The 12,240-nt window shown below is 35.1% G+C and overlaps 2 protein-coding genes across 2 annotated transcripts; both read left to right on the top strand.

Annotated features, from left to right (window-relative positions):
- The first annotated feature begins 6 nt into the window (after window positions 1-6).
- On the top strand, window positions 7-7,363 carry LOC132173891 (AT-hook motif nuclear-localized protein 13-like). Its single transcript, XM_059585562.1, has 5 exons — window positions 7-500; window positions 578-630; window positions 2,934-3,065; window positions 6,016-6,177; window positions 6,370-7,363. Exons 1-5 carry the CDS (start codon window positions 41-43, stop codon window positions 6,640-6,642), a joined length of 1,080 nt encoding a protein of 359 aa, XP_059441545.1. The 5' UTR covers window positions 7-40; the 3' UTR covers window positions 6,643-7,363.
- A 1,953-nt stretch (window positions 7,364-9,316) lies between these two features.
- Window positions 9,317-10,022, top strand: LOC132176350 (uncharacterized). Its single transcript, XM_059588530.1, has one exon. The coding sequence runs from the start codon at window positions 9,537-9,539 to the stop codon at window positions 9,924-9,926; it is 390 nt and encodes a 129-aa protein (XP_059444513.1). The 5' UTR covers window positions 9,317-9,536; the 3' UTR covers window positions 9,927-10,022.
- Window positions 10,023-12,240: the final 2,218 nt, after the last annotated feature.

Below are 12,240 nucleotides of genomic sequence, written 5' to 3'. Positions count from 1 at the left end.
GGATTCACGGGAAGCTCCTCCTCCACCTCAGCCTCCGAACATGATGGTGGGCCCTACCTCATACCCCATGACCACCACCACCGCCGCCACCAACAGTTCCAACAATTCATCTATGATGATCAGCCCCAACCCCGGCGGCGGTGGGCCGACGATGATCCCTCAACCCTCCAGTGCCAACCGATTCCCCTTCAGCTCGTCGAAGCCGTTGGATTCCCTCAACAACAACGCCGGTCCGTACGACGGATCGTCCGGGTTCAGCATTGACGCATCGTCGGCGTCGGCGGGGAAGAAGAAGAGGGGCCGGCCGAGGAAGTACTCGCCGGACGGCAACATTGCGCTGGGCCTGGCGCCCACACCCATTTCCGCTTCTTCCGCGGCCAATCACGGGGAACCCGCTAGTGCCAGCGCTGGCAGCGGCCCTGCATCTATGTCCGAGCCTACCCTGAAGAAGCACCGCGGCCGTCCTCCCGGTTCCGGGAAGAAACAGTTGGATGCTTTGGGTAAAATGTTGGATTTTGTTGATTTTGTTTGTTTTGTGTGTTTGGTTTGATTGTAGATAGTTAATTTGGTGTGGCAGGAGCGGGTGGGGTGGGATTTACTCCGCATGTTATTATGGTGAAAGCTGGCGAGGTAAGTGATTGAATTTTATTTATTATTGAATTGCGGTGGTGTTGGAAATACATGAATTTTTTTTGTAATACATCTTTGGTTCTAGTATGGAAAATGTAGGCAGTTTAGGGTAGGAATTATGTTATGTGCGAGTTGAATGTTTTGCTTTGTTAAGTTCAGTTGCATATATTAATGACATCTAGCTCAATGAAAGATGATCTTTGGTTAGTTTATTGATGTAATTCTTTGGAAGGTAAGTGTGAAGGGTTCTCATGAACTTTAAGCTTGAAATACCTTAGTTGGCTTGTTTTGTAAATTTTTTGTGGCTTTTAAGATTCAAATTCTTTCTTTTGAGTCTTTGCCACTCATATTTGTACTCATCATAAGAATTAGGTGTTTCAATTCTTATGTAAATTGTACACAACAAAATGGTTTTGTTTCCATGCTCTATTTCAGTGCCTTAATGGTTTATTTGCTTTCCTTGAAGTAAAAAAGCAAACAGTTTCACAAAATGAAGCTCATTCAACTTTTTTTTTTTTTTTAATTAAAAAAAAAACTAATTATACTTGAGTAAAGGATTATTCCCCAAATTGGGTTGGCTTCATGAATCCTTTGTCAACTCATTGTGTGGCGATTTTTTTTATGGTATTTTTTTATAATAATAATAATTATAAAATATAAAATATAAAATATAAAATAAAAAACTGTACTTGCACACCTGGTAGCTTTATTCCTTTTGGTTCAAAGGGTGAGGGTACGTTGGAAGTATTTCTGTTGACTATTTTTATGGGGGCTTGTATCATATTTCCAGAACGTTTACTTCACGATCTCCCATGCCACTTAGAATGCCAGTTCAATGTTTTTGTGCATAACTTAGTCAAACAATTGAGGCATAATCCATTTGATATCAAACCTTAGATGGTGGCACTAAGGTGTCATAATATGCAAATCTGGTAATGCTAACAAGGATTTGAAGGATTTGTAATTTCAACTGATATCTTACTCTGCAAAACGGCTGTTGCATAAACTTATCCATTTAATCTAAAGCAAAAATTTCAGTTGATTTTGTTGCGAGTAACAGTGGATAAAAGATGGGATTTATTCTAATGTTAGTTTTTGTGGAGATTATTTATAATTAACAAAAGGGAAAAGAACCAATGGATATTGGTTATGTTAATCCAATGAGCAGAGAAGGTAGCTTAACACACACAAATGGATATTGGCTATGTTAATCGAATGAGCAGAGAAGGTAGAATATGTAGTTCATTTAATAGGCTTTGATATTATTATTATTATTATTTATTATTATTAATTTTTATCGTTAATAAGCTTTGAAATTTTAAGCACATACTGCCTACTCATAAGGACTTAATTGTTTACGTCCTAATAAAGAACTTAACTTAAATGGTGTCCAACATTGAGACTGCGTGTTTTAGGTGTGTACAATAAGCTAATTAGATTTATGTATCCGAGGTTTGATGACTTTCAAGTTATTAGGTTTATCGTGCATGTCTTAACTTTTACTTATGTAGGAGCAACTGAATATAATTGAGATGCTCATGGTAGATGCTTGTACATTCCCTTGCACAAGAATTTGAATCATTATTAAGTGTTGAATCTGAATTTGTTCCTAGTCCAATTTTTGGTATTTAAGATTCAGTGTGTATATTTGTATTGCCATCCATCAAGAATTTGAATCAGTCTTGCTGTTGATTTTCTGAGTTTTCATTTGGAACTCAGTGGCTGTAAGAGATTGGATGACATTTTAATGATGAACCACATGTACTTTCAGGTCAGCCAAAAAGTTTAGGTTTTGTTGGGCTTATTGAGTGCACATAATGTTTATTCGAATCCATTGTTGTAGGGCAAGAGGACAGATTGAGGCATGGAACTGTGTATGTATAAGTTTGGTGTTTTCTAACCTGTATTAAAAGATGCGCAAATTCAATTGACTTTCAGATGCAGCTAATGGAATTAAATAATTGCTGTGTTTTTATTGAGGACTTTGTTTTGGGGATTACATGTGTAATTTGTAACATGATGAAACCCATGATATTTATTAACCTATAACAAAATAATGTGTTGAAAACGTAATTCTTGATATGAATGTGAGTGGTTAGTGTTTAGAGATGTTTGTGTAAATCATTGAAGCTTGTGAGTGAAGCCTTGATGATGTTAAAAAGTTGTATCCTTCTTGTAACTTCTAAGGTGATGTACTTTTATGATGTTATATTATCAGTTGTAACTCTTAGTTGGATCTTAGAAGGGTGCTGTTTATTCAAACTATAATATCCTTGTAATTAGTCTGACATTGTAATTTGCAGGATATAGCAACGAAGATTATGGCCTTTTCACAGCAGGGGCCACGTACTGTTTGTATTCTCTCTGCAAATGGTGCCATCTGCAATGTTACCCTTCGTCAACCAGCAATGTCTGGTGGTACTGTGACATATGAGGTACCTTTCTTTTCTTATAAGATCCATCTTATATTTACTAATTATTATTCATGTACAGCAACATGGGGACATGTATATGATACAATAGGTTTAACTAATGTAGAAAGGTCCTAAAAGTGAAATATAATCTAATGAGGACAATAAAGTGCACACATAAATACAAGCATAACTATATGCGTGCACATCATGTCCTTGCATACTACTGAAAACTTATACTTGCCTTTTCTTTTATGATGTCCATGCGTTTTCAATATTCGCGCATAATATAAAGGCTGTGTTGATTTTCTGTGCTAAAATGTAACATCACTGCTGAAGCTTTATCAGTAAGAACTAATTGCCTCCAATATTGACAGTGCTGGTTCCTTTTGTTGTTTAAAACATTCTCTGTGAATTTTGAATAGCATGGTTTGAATGAAATAGGCAGAATCTGTGGCCCAGCTTATGCTATTACTAACACTTAATATCTAGAAAATATTTCTAAGATTTCATTTCATTATTAATTCAAGCCTTCAAGGTGTATAAAAGACTGTGCCCTTTAGTAAAATGGATATGCTTATATCAATTCTGAAATAAATGAAATATGCTTGAAATCTAAGTTCCACCCTGACACTCGTTGAAGTGTTTTGAGTTATATCTGATGCCAGGCATGCAGAATTTACGAGGGAAAAAAGAAGAATAGTCCAAGCATGCAAAAGTGCTTATATTTTTCTAGTATATTGATAATTTCTTTTCATACGTAATAGATATTTTCATATTTGATTTTTTTATTTTTTATAAATAATCGAAATATCATTAAAAGCGTAAGGCACCCTCAGGTACACATGAAGTATACAAGAGAAGCCATCTAGCTGGTAGGGGAAAAAAGAAGAAGAAAATCGTGATAACTATTCACCAAAGGAGGAATACACGAGTGGCTTCGCAGCTATGTTATTTTTAAATTATGGAGGGAAACTGTTTCTAGGTACTTTTACTAGCACGGTTGTACTTGGGACTAGGTTTTTTTTGCACAAATAGTACCTTGTTTATAGAGGTCGATTTCAACCAAAGAAGCAGTGTCTGTGGTCTGTTACATGATGAGGTCGTGATTGAATTGAAAGTTGGCTATGCAAGCTGATATGACCTTTTGTTTAGAGCTTCCAACTTCTCTCTATCTCTTGCTCACACGAGAGGTTTTTATTTTTATTTATTTATTTTTTTGTTTTGGGGGGAGGTGGAGATTGTTTAATAATTCTGCTGTGTCTTACCATAAATCTTTTGCCTCTATTTACAAATAAGTTTTCACGGCATATTGCAACATGTGATGGATCTTATCATATTAGATGCCTTGGTGACAATAAGAGCCAAAGATGCATAAATGGAGCTAACGCTATTTTTTTTTTTTTTTTTTTATAATAATTGATTGTCCTTCCTCCGGCCAACCTCCTCCCCCCCTCCTCTTTTCATTTGAAAACCATGGAGAGAAGTGGAACAAAATGAAGCATCTTTAGGAACTTCTATTTCATCATATTGGCAAAGAGATTGGAATGAAATTTGACGAGTGACATCCACGACAATAAAAGTTCCTTATTTGAAGCCAATCATATTATTTCATCTTGTGGAAAAAAGATAATGAGAAAAATGTGTAGTAGTCTAATGGCATAGGATAAGGAAATGTAGTGACTTGAATTATGTAGTGAATTAAATGCAAGTATTGGACAGGTTTAACCAGGGGAGAATAAGGGAAGAGAGGTTCGAAGTACTTTTTGATATTTACGATAAGAATTCTTCCCCCCTCCCTGCGTCACAAGAAGGATGCCTTAATTTGGAATGGCACGATTATTAAAGAGAAGGTGCAAATATAGTTATCTTTCTAAAATGCCTTTTAATGGATATTGGAGGCGACACAACTTTGTGAATCTTGTTTGCTTTTCTAAAAAATGAGGGTGATACTGGAAATTAAAGAAGCAAGGCTACTTTTTAGTAGTGGATGTATATCTTGGGCAATCCTAAAAACTATAAGGGATCTAGGGAGTGACTTTCTTGATCTATAGTTCCTCTGCTTTCTCTCTCTTGACCAATGCTCCGGTTTCCCTCGCTCAAGAGATCAGCTGTTGTGACACAGGTGTATCAAGGAAGGTAGGCACATGGGGGGGGGGGGGGGGGGTTGAGAGAGAGAGAGAGAAACTCTCCCAAACTAAACTTAAGCTACATGTACCTCACAATTGAAGCAATTTTTAGGCACATGGGGGGGGGGGGGTGGGGGGGGAGAGAGAGAGAGAGAGAGAGAAAACTCTCCTAAACTAAACTTAAGCTACATAAAATTTCACAATTGAAGAAATTTTTTTTAAAAAATTGCAATTGCTTCCCAGCTTCAGAGCAAGCTCGTATGTAGAGACTAATGTTTATGCAAAGAAAGATCACCTCAGGGCATCTTTCACACTGGAGAAATCCACTTTTGATACTTCAAGATGGCTTTTACAGAGTGGGATTAATCCTGTTATTAAGGATGGGAATATTCTCTCTCAATTTTGATTTGTCAAACTCGTTTGACCTGTCTTCTGCTTAAGATGATACTCTGCAGCTGTTTTGATTTCTTGTTTACTGCATGTTATGGGATCCTATGATGGTATGATTTACTATAATGCTGCTAAGAACATATTTAATTGAATTAGTTATTCCTTCCAAACCGAAATAGTTGTTTTTGTTTGAAACTGCACACTATTAATAAAAAGGTAAAGATACAGTGGTTTTCTTCAAATGTCTTTTACTTATATGCTTTTTGAAAGAAAAAAAAATGAGAATGAAGGTGGATATGCATTTTAGGATGTTCCAAGACTGAAAGTTAGTTATTTAAATTTGGTCAGAGGGAGTATTGTAAAGCAGACAGTATTTATAGAGAGGAAAAGATAAAAATGGCAATCGCAGCAAATCAGGCGGTTTGAGTGTGTTATGGTGTCATTTTTGTTTGCAGGGTCGATTTGAGATAATCTCTCTATCAGGTTCCTTTTTGCTTTCTGAAAACAATGGCAATCGCAGCAGAACAGGCGGTTTGAGTGTGTCCTTGGCAGGGTCAGATGGTCGAGTTTTAGGTGGGGGTGTTGCAGGAATGCTAATGGCAGCATCGCCAGTTCAGGTATTGCTTCACTGTTATAATATTGTGTCGTCTTTTAAGTTATGATGAATTATTCACCTGCTGCGCATTTCAGAAGCTTTTGAGGTGGACATACAATGTGTTATAATAGGGATAACCAAAAAGTGTACAGAATTTGCAAAGATAGAAATACATTTTATTTTTGTATTGTAACTTTGTCTTAATGACTTCCAGGTCATTGTGGGTAGCTTTATTGCGGATGGAAAAAAACCAAACTCGAATAACTTGAAATCTGGGCCGTCTGCAGCACCGGTACCCCAAATGTTAAACTTTGGTGCACCTCTTACGGTTGGAAGCCCTCCCTCTCAAGGGGCCTCAAGTGAGTCATCAGATGATGATGGTGGTAGCCCTATTAACAGAGGCCCTGGATACTTCAGTAATACTAGTCAGCCCATACATAATATGCAGATGTATCATCATATGTGGGCTGGCCAAGCTCAGCAGTGAAGATGCTACCTGTTTAACGGTTTAGCTTGCTTGGTTATTGACTTGGATACCTTCTGCATAGTGGATAGAGGTGAAGTCCAAAAGCTAACAGAATGCTCCATTTTGAGGCAGCGATGGAGAGAGGTCTATTTCTAGTTCTCTTGCTCTCGGGTAACTTTGTTCTTTTAAGTTAGTCCCTTTTTTCTTCTTCCACAAGATTGAAAGATAGCTATTGTTGATAGCTGAGGAAATGCCACTTGATTTTTAGGATGTTGGTCAGATCAAATTGCTTTCTAAGTATTTTGATTTGCATCTATTGTTTCCTGTTAGCGGTTTATGGACTTTGATTTGCAGACTTGTTATAGAGTAAGAGATTTATAGCAGTTCATTAGGAGTTTAGTGCCGAATCTATTCCTAGTAATTTCACCATGTTTGGGTTGTATCTCTACATTTTCTGGAGCTTCAGTTTATAGAACATTCCACTCCCTCATATTATTGATGATGGTTTTGGGTGATTCTGATTATAAATATATATTCAAAATATCTTTGGTGATCGCTACCGTTTGAGTAGTGTGATCCAATGGTCAGTGGTAGGTGGCCAACGGGCATTGAGGTTGATCAACCATGAGGTGTGTTTTTCTTTTTCTTTCGTCAATTCTTTTATCTGAGGGCATAATTGAATTTTCATACTCTTTTCTATTAGCTATTTGGCAAAATGTTAATGATGGCATGATTGTACTTTCACACTCTTTTCTATTAGCTATTTGACAGAAATGTTAACAAAGGTCTTGATCAAATGGTTAAAAAAAAAAAAAAAAAAAATTAATGGTAAAAATCGAGAGAGTGAATGTGATGGAGAGATGAGCGATTCAAGCATAAGAGTTGAGATTGAAGGGTTTTTTATTTTTTAGTCTTCGTCTCTTGAGTTTTAATTTTTTTAATGGTAAAAACAAATTTAATTTATACCACTCACCTACAGATTAAACAAGTTGATCAGAAATTGACAAGTTTATTAATTGTCTAATCGGATCAGCCCGATTTGACTCAAATCTTAATTTACTAATATTAATTCGTTAATTTCGTGTTGAATTTGTAAGTAGTATTAAAAATTGGCGGTCCTAATTATAATGGTATAGATACAACTGAAACCAAATGTGAAAGAAATGAAGATTTAAGCTTTAGAGGGGATAGGAGATTGCTAATTGCTACGAAAGTTTTGTCCACTTTCTCGCCATTTGGGGATTCTACGAGTAGTTCAATACTCCTAATGAGTTATATTAACTGCATATATTATTATATAAAGAAACTTAAAATTGGACTTTCATTTCTTTCAAGAAATTGGGATTAGGATCTATCGTAATTATACAATTTAGTACAAAATTTGGGTTGCTCGGCCACCTCTTCAGATAAACAGATTTTATATGAACTTCTCATATTACTTATTTAAATGACTAGCAATTTAAACAAATATTTGTGTGCATCCTTATCCAAGAAATTTGACCATTGCTACTAAATATTCTAAAGTAGAATCTTCTAAGAAATTTCTTGTGCTGTGCTGACCTGAGCACAGCTACATACCTAATTGTTCTAGCTCACATCAACAGTCCATGATAAGTGCCGACATTTTCAACCTAGAACCCCCCACGAAACCAACAAAAAAAAAAAAAAAAAGCAAAGAATTACTTATGTCAAATTAGAAAGTTTTCTTAAATAAAAAGAAAAAAGAAAAAAGAAAAAAATTGATATAATTGAACAAGTCTTGGAAAAAAGAAAAAATGAATACTAAATTACGTATTATATGAAGCAAATGCACACAGTAAGTTACATTTGATTTGACTCGTTAATAACATGACTAATTCTTTTATTGGTACGTAGAAATGACCCAGTTTAATAATAATGTGTTTGTTGATAAAATAAAAATACATATTAAAATAGTGAAATATAACACTGCTTTACTTTTGTTAATATTTCTAGAAACATTTTCCACCATAAAACAAAAAAATCAGCAGCTTTGCCTAACGCGCTTCTCTTGGTCTTTTCAACGTAACACTTGATGCGACGTCGTCTGGAGCTGACATAGAAGTCGTCCCAAATCCACTCTCTCTGTCTCACGCGCCAGAAAGTTTTTTTTTTTTTTTTTTTTTTTTTTCAAGCGACCAAGAATTCAATTTGGAAAAAAAAAAAAAAAATGGTTCAAGGTAAAGAAGGAAAATAGAATCCTATCAATCGTTAATTATCATGAGAGGCAGAAAAAATTGTCCAAGTGTTACATTTATTTTTATGCCTCCCATTGAATATACTACCTCTTTTTTTAATTATTTTCTTTTTTCTTTTTTCTTTTATTTTATTTCCGCCAACATCAACCTTAATAAGCATGTGACGTGCCTGCAAATCAATTATGTTAAATTCAAAACTTTATTTTTTGAAAAAAAAAATCACGCACTGCACGCGCCATCAGACAAAAGTGGTCTCTCTCTCACGCTCCTTATGGTGTAAGTCGGCAGTCGTATTCGGATTCCTAACACCTCCAGGAGCTTCTTCCAAACTCCAACGGCTCTATTTAATTTCCAGCAAATAAGACATCAGGATCCCACGCGCATACCGACATGCATATTAAAAAAAAAAAAAAAAAAAAAAAAATTCATTGGTTAGTAAATACTCTTTAATAGTTATCTCTCTAGCCGTTGGTTAATTTGGCCTATTCAAACCGACCCTTTCAGCCTCTCTTTCTCATCAATTCCTTCGCTTTCACTCCCAAACAACCAAAACCCAGAATATCCCATACCTCACAACCAAAGATATTAATATATATATATACATACATTTACCTATATATAATCTTCGACCCATTTCACGAGGCCATTTTCCTATTGTCTGAATAATTGACAAAAAGAGTAGTGTATTTTTTATTTCTCATGGATTGCTTGGTCCTGCCGGTGAGTATCTTCAGAAAGTGCTACACGGGGGGGTCACGACCGCTAGGCTACCGGCGGTTGACCGACGATGGGTTCGGCGAGTCGGGGCCGTTGGTGACGGTGGTGGTCGGCAAGGAGAAGAGGGAGTTCTTGGTGGATCCGTTTGTGTTGGAAGAGAACCCATTTCGGATTTTAATCGAGATGATGAAGAAGAAGAAGAAGAAGGAGGATGAGGTGGAGGATGTGAAAAGGAGCGAGAAAAGGGTGATTTTTGTAGATGTTGATGCCATTTTGTTCGAGCACATGTTGTGGTTGATGTATAATGATTGTTCTTCTTTGTTTAAGCTGAACCTCAAGGAGATAATTGATTTCTATGCTCATGATTTTTAGAGAAAAAACCCAGAATTAAGGCATAGTTTATACTATATATATTTATATTTATGTACATGTCCATGAATACAATATCATCTCATGATCCCTGCTTTGATTTTCCAACTCTTTCTTCTTCTCTCTATTTAATTTCCATCACTTTTTTTTTTTTTTTTTTTTTTAATTTATTATTTTTACCATATTTTAAGGAATTTGCAATGGGTTATTCTATTATCTCATGGATTTACAATTACTTTTCACGTTTAATTAGGTTTGAGGATTGCTACTAATACAAATCTTTTATAACTTTTGCTAATATATGATTGGAAGGTATTAGAAGGCTTTATACCTTTTCTTCTAATTATATGGTGATACGTCTTAAAAATTATATAAAAAGTAGTTATAAAATAACTATGAATGTTATATATTACAAATCCTTTGAATCAATGAGCCCTTAAAAAAAGAAGAAAATTAAACGCCGTTGAGCACTACCACATTAGCTAGCTAAGTGAAATGGGGTGGAAGGAGGATGTAGCATATATATATAACATTTCTCTAAAATAATTGTATGTGTAGCATTACTTTATGCACTATTATGTATCCTAAACCTTTTCTTAAATGAGTAATGCTATTTTTTTACATCAATTTTAAGCTGTTGACGTAATTGTCAACTATTTAAAAAAAAAAAAAAATTAATACATCACGTTAGCGTTATAAAATGAATATAATAACGGCTGTTAGTTGAGTGAGTCTTTTTTTAAATATTTTTTTTCTCATATATTTACCAAATAATATAAGTTGTAATGATCTTTTTTTTTTTGATAAAAGTTGTTGACTTCTTATGATAAACTTTCAAGCAACTAAAACAGACTGCTCTAGTGCTAACAAATCACGAATACATTTAGGTGGCATATCACGCCAACTCTCAGAAATACAATTCTGAACAGCATGTTTGGCAAGAATGTGAGCCACTCGATTCCCTTCTCTCTTTCCAAATGTAATGTCGCTTTTAAAATTATCAATAAATCAAAATTTAATAATGATAATCTAAATTTAATGGTAATTTTAAAAGTCTCGTCATCATATATTTAGGGGAACAAAAAAAAAAAAAAAAAAAAAAATCTTTATGTCATTACTCATCATATAAATTACAATGAGGTGCATCCACCATAAGACCGATCCAACGGCAGACGTTCATCTGCATGACAAGAGGTGTCCTCCTCTGGAACATCGGCGGAAGCCTGTTACTTCTTCTCACCTAATGGTTTTTGTCGGTGAAAAAGTCAATTTCTTTTTGTTTACATTATAGGGACGGCTGAACCAAACATTGAGTAAATATTTTTACCGAAACAAACTTTGATTAGTGACTGCTTTTACAAATAAATATAATTAGAAAGAACACCTACTGACCTTTTAGATCACTTCAAAGCTAGGCCCACATTTAATGGCTGATGTATATAATTACAAAGAACACCGACATTTATGACTGATGTAACCAGAAAAAACATCGACATTTAAAAGTGATATCATTAATCAGACTAAGATTTCATACTATTAGACTATTTGAATTTCAATTTTACATAAATTTCAAAGAAAAGAGAGTTGCGGGATCTAATTGCTTTTAGGTAGCTAGATTTCGCATTTTAAGTTGTGGGGGAAGAGGCGAACCCCATACTCTTGTCTCTTAAGTTAGTTAAATTTGAATAGCAACAATGATTTCATCCTTGATAATCATTTCTTAGATTGGATAAAGTCCAATTTATGTGTCACTCATATTGAAATACACAAGAAATACACATGCAACTAAAGTGCCATTCACCTACCTATTGTGACCTTCCATGTACGTCAATGAGCAAACTTGATTTTTATAATGTTGTTTGATTATCCGGAATCCCTTTAAGGTGGGCCACTTCGTACACTTATGTCTAGATAAACTCGAGACCCATGCTTCGCACCCCTCTCAACATGCACTAGTTATGTCTCGGGCCTTGCCTAAAGGACTAACACCAAGAGACAGTTTGCACTTAGTAGATTCTGAACTTAAGACCGTAAAAGACTTCAACCAACTAAGCCAACCCCTTGGAGTTGAAGTTGTTATATTTAAAGGTGTATAATGTATATGATATTAATGGTAACACATCTTTTTAAAAATTTATATAAGATGACATCATTTACACCAATAGTATACAATAACTTCAAATCTTGGAATGGATATTTCATTTCAAATGAAATGAGAAGGATCCTTAGCAAGTGGACTTGGTTTTCATGTAGTGAAAGCTACATTAAATGGATTCTGCAATATATTCATTCCTTTTGAAAAGAGGTCATTAAGTTT

The sequence above is a fragment of the Corylus avellana genome, chromosome ca3 (assembly GCF_901000735.1).
Source record: "Corylus avellana chromosome ca3, CavTom2PMs-1.0".
NCBI lineage: Eukaryota > Viridiplantae > Streptophyta > Magnoliopsida > Fagales > Betulaceae > Corylus > Corylus avellana.
This window is presented reverse-complemented; position numbering and strand designations above follow the sequence as displayed.